The sequence below is a fragment of the Hetaerina americana genome, unplaced genomic scaffold (assembly GCF_022747635.1).
Source record: "Hetaerina americana unplaced genomic scaffold, ioHetAmer1.1.p SCAF_2, whole genome shotgun sequence".
NCBI classification, from domain to species: domain Eukaryota; kingdom Metazoa; phylum Arthropoda; class Insecta; order Odonata; family Calopterygidae; genus Hetaerina; species Hetaerina americana.
Window position 1 is genome coordinate 102,749,574 of NW_027286763.1, and position 10,374 is coordinate 102,759,947.

The following is a 10,374-nucleotide window of genomic DNA, read 5'->3' on the forward strand; positions in this document are numbered from 1 at the left end:
CCCCAAATTTTATATTTGAGACCTTTTTGGTACACCCTTCAAACCTCTACCGTTTTTTATCCATCATGGTATTTTTATACATCTTCTCTGGTAGGTTGTGTAAACCTTGCACTTTGTTTTTTAAATTGTTTATACTGCATTCGAGTGACAGAGAATTTCATTGACATTTTTTCCTGGATGCAAACATCACACCTTAATGTTTATCCATAGGTTGAACTAAAATAATTGTCAAATTTATTGCTTTGTCCATTCTTTTCCTTACCACTAATAAAAGCTCCATTTTTTTAACTCCAGGCATTTTAAGAAAACGCAATTGTCCGTGAGCCTGGCAAAGAATTGTCCTACAGGTGCAAACATTAATTTTCTTTCAAAGTGAACCTAATATTCAACCCATAAATTAAAGTATTCTGCTGTGAGCAGAAATTTTGTTCCTGATGCAAAATCATTCATCTTCTCTTTTACTTCCTTCCTTTGTGTTACTATTGCATCTTAATTTTAACAAACTATATTTCTTTAATGTTTTTTTATTACAGTTACTCATCAAGTTAAAATATTGTTGCCCTTTAATTCTTATTTTAGTGAATGCAGCATGGAACACCCTTAAAGGCAAATGAAGTCTGAAGAGAATTGCTGGGCAGATATTTGTTTAAAAAGTTAGACCGAAGCAAATGCGTTTTGGTCATACAATAATGCTCTGAATTTAACCAATTCGTAATTTTATTTGTCTAACGTTCATTACTAAAGGCCCACAAACCTAATAGTGCCTGTTTAGGGAAAAAGATGAGGAATGTAAACTATTAAGGGTATATGTGCATATGATGCATTTAATGAATTTGTAGAGAAGCCCCTAACAGGAATTGTGTACAAACTGTATAAAATTATCTAATGATAAGTATAATTTGAAAGGCTTTTAAAAAATATATCGCATAGCAATGTCTCATCTGCCAGTTTATAATGAAGCTGAAGAATTTAATATGAGTTTGAGGCATAACATATGCATCACATTTTGTGGAAAACTTTATGAAATAGACCTCAATAACCCTACATTACTTCATGTTGTTGACAACATAAAAGATTTAAGAACGTTTTTGTCATATGGTGCTCAAGTTAATGGGCTAGATGAAAATGGATACACTCCATTAATGTGTGCTGTAGAACATGACAAGGGATCGAAATTTGTTAGAGAGCTTTTAAAATATGGGGCTGATGTAAATAAACAAAACTACGAAGGTGATACTGCATTGAACATTGCTGTTAGAAAAGGAGATTTTTTGTCTACAGCTGCCGTAATTCACAAGTTATTAGAGTATGGGGCGGATATCAATACAAGAAATTCTGTAGGCCGTCTTCATAAGTATGAATATTCATCTTTAGATAATGCTGTACATAACCCGCAATGTGCTAAGCTCCTTATTAAAATGACTGTACTTAAAAATTTTGATAAGAATTACAGAGATATGATCAACTTAACTCCATATAAATCAATGGCAGTATTCAGTGAATTGTCTAACTTTCTAGGAGATTGCATCCTTGAAGTGACTCAAATGAAAGCAGATAAGATTAATGAATCCCTCTCACTCTATGAGTTTATGATCACAGAGAAACTAGATAGATCAGCATTACTTTCAAATAATGAAGACCTTGAAAAGATAAATGATGAAGTATTGGTAATACTAAATAGCACTAATTACCATGTGTATCATGTTTTGATATCAAAGAAGATAAGGTTGGGATTAAGAAATGTAACTAGAGAAACCTTATGTAACGAATTGCAGATTTATACAGGTTCTGATGTTTCAGATGAGCGAGTTAGAGGAGGAAGAGTGGTTCTAGACTATTACTCAGCACGTGATGTCGCAAAGTACCTCTCTAAGGTTGACCTATTAAATCTTCAAATAGCATTTCACCCGGACCCAAAACCATCTTCTGGTTTTGTAAATGCTCCAGCAGAATTAATGCAGCAAAAAACATTCAACAACACTACTACACAGTGCCACACATAGTGAAAGAGATAAAATATTTCCCTCTTATGAATATCAGTGGGAAAGAATTTTGTGTTTCAGAGGTTTTATGGAAGATAGTTATTATTGGAAGGAATTATTGATGTTCTCAATGGGACATTCAATGCTTATACTCTTTATTGTGGGATACTGCTTATTATCATTTATTTACTGGAGGATAATTGCATATTACATACTATATGTTTTTCTTCACTTTGCATAATTGTATTTGTATAAACAGAAGAATGAAGTCTTAATTTAGCATTTACCAGTAATGAAATTACTGCTTCTCCCACAATTTTTTATAATTTCATTTTTGCAGCCCGAAAGATATTTATTTTTGCCTTTTTTCATAAAAAAGAATGGATAAAATTATTTTATGTCAGATGCTCTTAGAGATTTTTCCATTCCTACATGTTATTGTATTGGTGTGTTCTCCACTGCTATTCATGCAGTGCAAGTCAATACAAAGGAATCAAATATGTCAAGGTTTTGTTTTGACTAACTGAACCCAAGTTTTATACATGTATGTGTCTTCTTATTAAAGTGAATATAAAACATTAATACATACCTAATTAAAATTGACATACATAATCTATATGCATGCAATAGTATGTTTTTCTTTGTACGTGTGATAGTATTAACCTGTTATATATTGCTAGACATGCAGTGTAAGTCAATATAAAGGAATGTGATATGTTAATTTTTTGTTGTGAGGTACTGAATCTAAGCTATATTTGTATTTTATTTTAAAAATTTGTATGAAATATTAATAAGAGAATTGATAGATAGAAAGAGTGGTCTTTATTTGGGCAGCATTGAGACCAAATGGTCCCTTCTTCCATGAAACCCTTTAAAATTGAAAGAAAGAATCAACTGCTTAATATATATTATTTTTTTTCTTTGTGATTAAGCAATCCTTTTTTAAAATTATGTGCCTTAATGTCAACCTCAATTGTTATTACAGCAAAGTCAAAGTCCATGTAGGTAAAAATATTTGTTGGCCACCAGTCATTTTTTTCTTCGAAATTTGTATTTCAAGGTCAACCTATTTGCATTATGTCCTGGTGGCAATGGTCAACTCTTGTCAACGGTCACTCCTACCCATACACACACAAGAAGAACAGATATGAGACAAAATGCTCTTCTATACAATGACACTTAAATATTACCAACCACGCCTTTACCATCAAACATGGGCTATTTAAACACCATATCTACCATGCTACGTCCATTGCCGCCCTCTGTCCATAGTCACACACCATTAACACATCATTCACTTTTGCCATTTAACTTCTCACGTGGTCCACATCACATACAAACAATATTTCTAATTAGTACATTAGTATAATAATAACTGATCAATGAAGATTATCACCCAGAGGCTGCTTTACACTTAATCTTAACACCCCTGAAATTGGATGGAAAGGGTTCAAACAAACCTCCAGGCTGCTGATTTCATTTCATTCAACAATAGTTCTGTTTAAAAAAAAAGTATTTTTTCAAATTTTTTCTTGTGATCTCATTATATTTTAAAACTGTGGTTGTTTTTTCCCTTGAAGTTTGGTTTTTCTATCTCTTTCCATAAATCTTCCCATGCTGTCATTTTTATAAATCCTATGCGTCATGCCTATCCTACTCCTTTTTCTTCTATTTTTCAAACTCTCCCATTTCCGTATTTCTAACATTTCCGTGACACCATCTGTTTTTTCGTACCTTTCGATTATATATCTTATTGCCTTTCTTTGGAGTTTTTCTATTTTTTTATCATGTCCCATCTTATATGGATGCCATACTATGGAAAAGTATTCAAGGATAGGGATAACAAATACTGTTTATGCCTTCCCTTTTGTGGCTACTCTACTTCCTTTTAAATTTCTTATTACACAATAAAGTACTTCAAATGCCTTCCCTGTCACATGATCTACTTGGGCCTCCCCCCCCAAGATCCTTTGATAATTAAACACCTAAATATTTACTATGACTGCTTCATGGTATTATTTCTCCAAAGAGGGTGTACATATCTTTTTGTGCATTCTTTTAATTAGAAATATTTACAAAAAAAATGTAAATGCTCACTCTTACTAACTTTAATGCCCATATTATTATATGTAATGCAGTCACCAAGGAGATTGATGTCAATTTGTAGCAAACTGCCAAGAAATCAATGATTACTTCATCAACATCCTTTCCTTCATCTATTGAATAGCTGATACATGAGGGCAGCCAAAATGAGTGCTTCACATCTGCTTTGGTAATGTGACTTAGTTTCCAGTGTATGCCTCATTAGCCAAGGTATCCCCTTGAAAACCTGGTTCATTCTCCCTTTCAGCTGATTGATATTGATCTGCACAAGGTAGTATATTGTAGCTTACTTGAGATGTTGTGTGAGTACATCACATACCAATAAATGGAGGGATAATAAGTTTGCTCTAATAATTCACAAGTAAAAATTTGCCCTTCGTGCTATGAGTAATGTGTCTGCATGTTCAGTGTAATATTTTGCTTCTTATAAGCTCTATTTTTGTCACAAAGTAAACTTTTGAACATGGATTTTTGCAATATTATGGTTATAAATGTTAAAAAGTTCAATTCTAACAAATTACAAGGCATTAAAGTATCTAAAGAGTCAACAGAAATATTCAATCAGATTGCCCGTTCCGTTTAAATGCATGTTCACTGACACTAGTCAGACCTCCTTCTCTGGAAATGATCCAGTTTATTGGGTATTGAGCTTGGTTGTGTGCATGTTTAGGTTATCTGATACCTTAGAATGGGCAATGCTGTGCATTTCCTTGGCATAAAATACTTTCCTAAGATAGCATACTGTAGGGTAAAAAAATAATTTGTTTATTTTGAAGACATTGGAAGCATGTCTAAAATTTTGGACTTGGCTTAATATGAATATAGGTGGATAAATGAATCGTTTTTATAACTCTCAGTTCCATCACTGGAAATTTGGAATAAAATGATGAGGCACTGCAGTCTTTTAGAATCTTGTACAGTGTGCTGTGTGTAAAAAAATTTAATATTTTTAGTTGGAAAATATAAGAATATTTTACATGATTGAGTGCCTTTATTGGGGGTTCAAATCACTGCCTTTACTCAGAAGTAGAAACGGAGTAAATCCAAAATGAGGAGTAAATGGCAATAATTATTACTTTGAAGTACAATGATGATGGAACATATTTCAAATAAATAATCATTTATCACCATGCGTCAACATATATATTTTCTCAATTGCTAGAGATTTATCGAATAAATATGGGGATATATGTATAATTTATATAGGTAATCCACCGATTAAGGCAGGTTTTGGGTAGACATAAGTCTAGACAACGATACACAAGCAATGGTTACCTATGATACATAAAAATGGTTTCATATGATACATATGTATCATATGCAACCATTTTAATAAGAAGATTTACAACTATTATGATTTAGTAATCTACTGGCCAGGGCAAAGTTTAATTGGATATGAGGTGATAAATGGTTTTGCGACAAATCCCATTTTTTTCCATTTTGTCCACTACACCTTTTCCACCCTTCAGCACATGCTTACTTATGGATGTTTATCATCCTGCTTCAATGACCATTTTTCCATGAGGTACGTAACCAGGCTTCTTATCAAAGTTTTCACAAGCCTTTTCCCAATATCCTTACTCTAAGTTCCTGTCATAAATTCCCTCCCCTTTTTGAAAAATTCTTTGCCTGAGACAATAGATATGTTAACTGTTCCACTTCCCCTAGTTTATGAACTCCAATTAGAATACTTAACTTAGCCTTTCCCTTTATTAGAAACCACATGAACTTTTGTTTTATTAACGTTTTATTTCATCCCATATGAAATGTACTGAATTTCCAATGCACACAGCCATAATGGTAACCCCAAAGTCAATATCGTTAATGTAAAGTAGGAATGAAAGAAATCTGATTAAAATTCCCTGGGGAACTCCTGAAGTAACTTCTGCTGCATTTCAGCTAACTCCATCTATCACTACTCTCATAAAAACCGACAAAGTGAAAAGTGTCCAATCCCTGGTATTTTTATCTATGTCATATGCTTTTAGCGTAGCGAGTAGTTGGCTATGAGGTACATAAAATATAGAAAAATCACTTCCCCTGGAACATTGCTTTCTCCCAAAATAAGAATATCATGAACAATAAGCGCAAGTTGTGTCTCGCAGGATCTACCTTTTGGGAAAGCGTGCTGATTTTTCCGTGATTAATAACCTTCTACTATACCCTGCAAGCCACCGCCAAGGTGTTTGGCAGGTGGTGAATACACACCAGAATAATTTTACCTGAACATGACTCCCGTCTCCACTCGGTGGCAGAGGAGAGACGTCTAAAGATTTTTACTTTACAAATACAGCTCCAACTGAGCGTCATCGTTTCGCATGAATAAAAATGCTGATGCAATTGGCAGGCTCTTAGCTCGACTCCCCGTTCCACGCTTACAAAAGCGACAGTGATGGTTGATAGAACGATGGACATAAAAGCTGCAGGAGGGGACAATGCGTATGGAGTGAATGAAAGGTTACCGGAAAGAATTTAGGTGTTAAACACATGAAGTCTCATATTTTCGTCCGAAAGAAGTACAGAGAACTGTGTTCAACGTCTCAGCCAATTAACATGGAATTATTTGGAACATTATTAGCCCTAATGTCAATGTTGGACTTCAAAACGACGCAGGTTCCCACGACCAGGACACTAATCATGTTTAACAAGGTTTTTCTATTCCTTTTTGTAATGTGTTCTTTTTTTCCCATTCATCAGAGCTTTCGATCTTTGCTACAAGTTCTCAGAATTGCGTTGGAATCTAAATCCTCGTCCACTACGCCACAGTCTACTTCTTGTAAAGCAAAAGGGTGCCCTAAATCACTGCTGTTTCGCCTAATCCATGTCAATTCTGTCTCAATCCCGAACCAACTCAAACCCTGCCCTCGTCCCCCCTTTCCTCAAATCCTGTCCAAACTGCGTTTGGCAACAGTGCGGGGTAAGAAGTGACCTCATCGCCAGAAATAATTCTCCGTGCAAAGACACGAAATCGCCGAGCGAGCGTTAAAAGTTAATAAAGAAAAGGTCTGGCATTAATCATGAGTTCTGTCAGTCCTTTGATTACGAAAAAAAGAGTAGAGGGATGAGGTGTGGCGCCGACAGTTTTACGGTAAGATTTTATTTTTCAAAGTAAGATATCGAACGAGAGTGACTTGAAAAGCCTGCGCAAAGAAATAAAATTTATGTATTTTTGTGTAAGCTAACCAACTGTGTGACCATTAATACGTATATCTACCCTTATTTTGTTGTTCCTTTTCCAATCAGTTTATCTCAAACGCTCAGAAATGTATTTAATGATAATAGTAGTGCATGTAATTTGTTGCAAAAACTTCTTGCATATGTAAAATTCTTTATTTTTGGGTACAGCCATTTAATGAACAATTGTTGAAGGTCCATTCCAGGTGCAAATCACCACCTGCCATTTACCTCAGCTGTAGCTTATTGGATGACGTGTGAGTGTAGTAAAAAATAACCCGCGACCATCCACGCCGGTTCAGGCTACCCACATTCCCTAATGCTTCTTATAAAAATTTCTTAAAATGGATTTTTTGACAAAGAACATCTCAAACTTGTTCAAGGAGGAGTTGTTTTCCTCCATCAGTCATTAAAACCTCTGGGATTGATGTTCGCCGCTCACGTTAATATTTCCGTTCTCTTGTCTATCTTCGGACTACATAAGGGATATTGCGCGTAAAAGATGTCGAGTTATTGACTGCCTTGTGCAACATCATTTCTGACAGAAAGCGATATATATAATATATATATGATACACTTATAAATTTCGATTTATGTTACGAAGTTTGCTATTGGTATTTCCATTGCCACTTCAGCCGTCCAACGACCTTCCCCAACCCCTACTCAGCCTGTCTGCGCTCCGAGTTTTATTTCATTTGGCAACCCTGCCTCGCGCTATCCTACGATTGCCATTGCTTGTAGAGTGGCGCATTTCAGAAGGAATTCCCTAATGGTGAGACAACACGACGTCTGTCCTGGAAGGTAAGTGACACTATAAAATCGCGTTTAATTAATAAATAATGTGGGTCCCTGTCATTAACTGAATGCTTTTATTTAACTCAATAATAGTTTATTTTTTTAATACGTGGCAATTGATTTTGTATTAGGAATTGGATTTGGCCAAGGCTAGTTTGCCGTTAGTGAAAACGGGGGCGCGGTGAAATTTATATTTCATTATTCGAGCATTAAAATGATATTACATGTTTTGTCGTAAAGTTCGATCTAGGATATTACGTTGAGGAACTGTGTGATTCGTATGAAGAATACTCCACGGCAGTCGGTGTGAATTCGCCGAGAGCAGTGAAATATCGGCCTTCAAATTTGAGGTAATTGAAAATAACTGTTTCTTTAATACTTAATGATAATTATTTAAATAAATATTTGCAATGGTATATGGTTATTTTGTGATTGCTCTGTGAGAAAGAGTTCCAAACTGTAATTCCACCTCCTATTTTACGCCGTTGCCTAAATATCTGTTTCCTGCTTCTGATCACTTGGCAATACTGGTAATCTTGAGACTAGATTTTAGTTGCCTAGGACCATCATTCTGTTGCGAAATTGGCGATATCTCGAGGGGAATGATGCCGGACGGCCGTCGATATTACCGTCATCCCTAAACAGCGTCGCCCATGATTATTGGGTGGGATAATAAATACCTTGAAACATATAATTATTACCCAACTCGGGATATCAATCAATGATTGACGCCATTTTTCTTGATCGGAACTTTTGGAGAGAAAATCTGTGTTTTTAAGTTAATTGAGTTAAAATGTGAAAGCAATTACCAACTTCTTCTATTACCAAGTACCTTCATCGTTTTCCTCATTACTGTCGCTTCGTAATTTTTTTTCAGCATATGCACGTGACTATCTACGTAATTTATTTGGGAGTGGATAGAGCTGAAAATCAGGCAATATACAGTAATCTCGAGGTGTCTGTTGTGATGTGAAGAGAAAATATTACATTATCGTGCTGATTCATGATGAAATGGGAAGGAGTTTAGGTTACTGGGAACAATTACTGGTCACAGACAAATCACCTGACTAAATTTACACGACTTTACATATCCTGCCATACACCCTGCAAATGGTTGTCATAATTTCATGTCATAATTGGTATTTTAATCTTTTCTTTGTGCGAGGAAACACGTCCATCGGAAAAAATGTGGTTTTTCACTCTTATGGCACTTTTAAAATTTATTACTATTATTTTTTTTGCACAATGACTCATGTATTTACTTGAATAGCTCCTTGTATTTCCAACTTTAATTACTTTGAACATTTTACATAGAGGTGATAATTGACCTTTATTGCCCACAAAGACTATTAAAAGAGACAGAACTATAAGCAAATATGAAGGGTTTCCTCTTGAACCGTTTGTCTCCCTGAGCTGCTGCAACATCACTATATTGAAAAGTATACATATTTTTTGTACCATTGGGGTTATTCCATGATTTGTAAGTTACCTGATGCCATTCATTCAACACAATCCAATAATAGAATTCAAAATTCATTCCACAAAATATGAAAGGGTGCTATATTACAATCTAATTTCCCTAATGTTAAAAAATAATCTTCTGTAGTGTTGATGTTGCAAATTGTCATTTACTAAAGAATATCCTCATTAACATGCTGCATTTATGAGTTGAAAGTTGAGATCAGATCATATCATAAGGTATGCCTGAAATTGTTGACATAGGTATAGAGTTATACAGTGTAGTATTCATTATTACTATTGATAATCCAGTGGTTAAGGTAGGTTTTGGAATGGGCACAGTTTAGATATCTGTAAAATGATGCATTTACTTGCTCCTTCTAACAAAATACAACCTGAAGTCCAGCATTACATTATTATGGTAAGCCCCGCTTCAATAATGCATGACCCCTTAATTTTATCCAACGTCCCTATATGCTGCATGATGATTTTGACAAATAATGGCGATTCTGTTGCAAGTTTGGCAGCCCGGCAATCTGACAGCATCCAAAAAATACATCAGCTACTTTTACAGAATAGCTTCTGAAGCTATTTCACATGCTGAAGCCATAATGGCATCCTTAAGCATAAGGCATAGCATGCCCTTGTTAGGGAATGGCTCCCCATTTTCAAAGTGTTATACCTGTATGTAAATAAATCCTAGTCTCGTACCTTACGTGGGCTCTAGTGTTGTTACTTGCTCCACCTGAGAGAGGAAAATACAAAACATACTCATGTCTATTACTCGGCATTGCCTTCATGTAGGTTCAGATTGGATTTTGTGACAAGTCCAAACAAAATTTCTTTCCTCCCACGGGGAATT

General features: G+C 35.1%; 1 protein-coding gene across 1 annotated transcript; it reads left to right on the forward strand.

Moving 5' to 3' along the window:
* The first annotated feature begins 932 nt into the window (after positions 1-932).
* On the forward strand, positions 933-2,003 carry LOC139688194 (uncharacterized). The gene has a single exon (XM_071585621.1). The coding sequence runs from the start codon at positions 933-935 to the stop codon at positions 2,001-2,003; it is 1,071 nt and encodes a 356-aa protein (XP_071441722.1).
* The last annotated feature ends 8,371 nt before the right edge of the window (positions 2,004-10,374 follow it).

Coding starts and splice junctions, on each gene's coding strand:
- LOC139688194 (XM_071585621.1), top strand. CDS start 933: ATGTCTCATCTGCCAGTTTATAATGAAGCTGAAGAATTTAATATGAGT.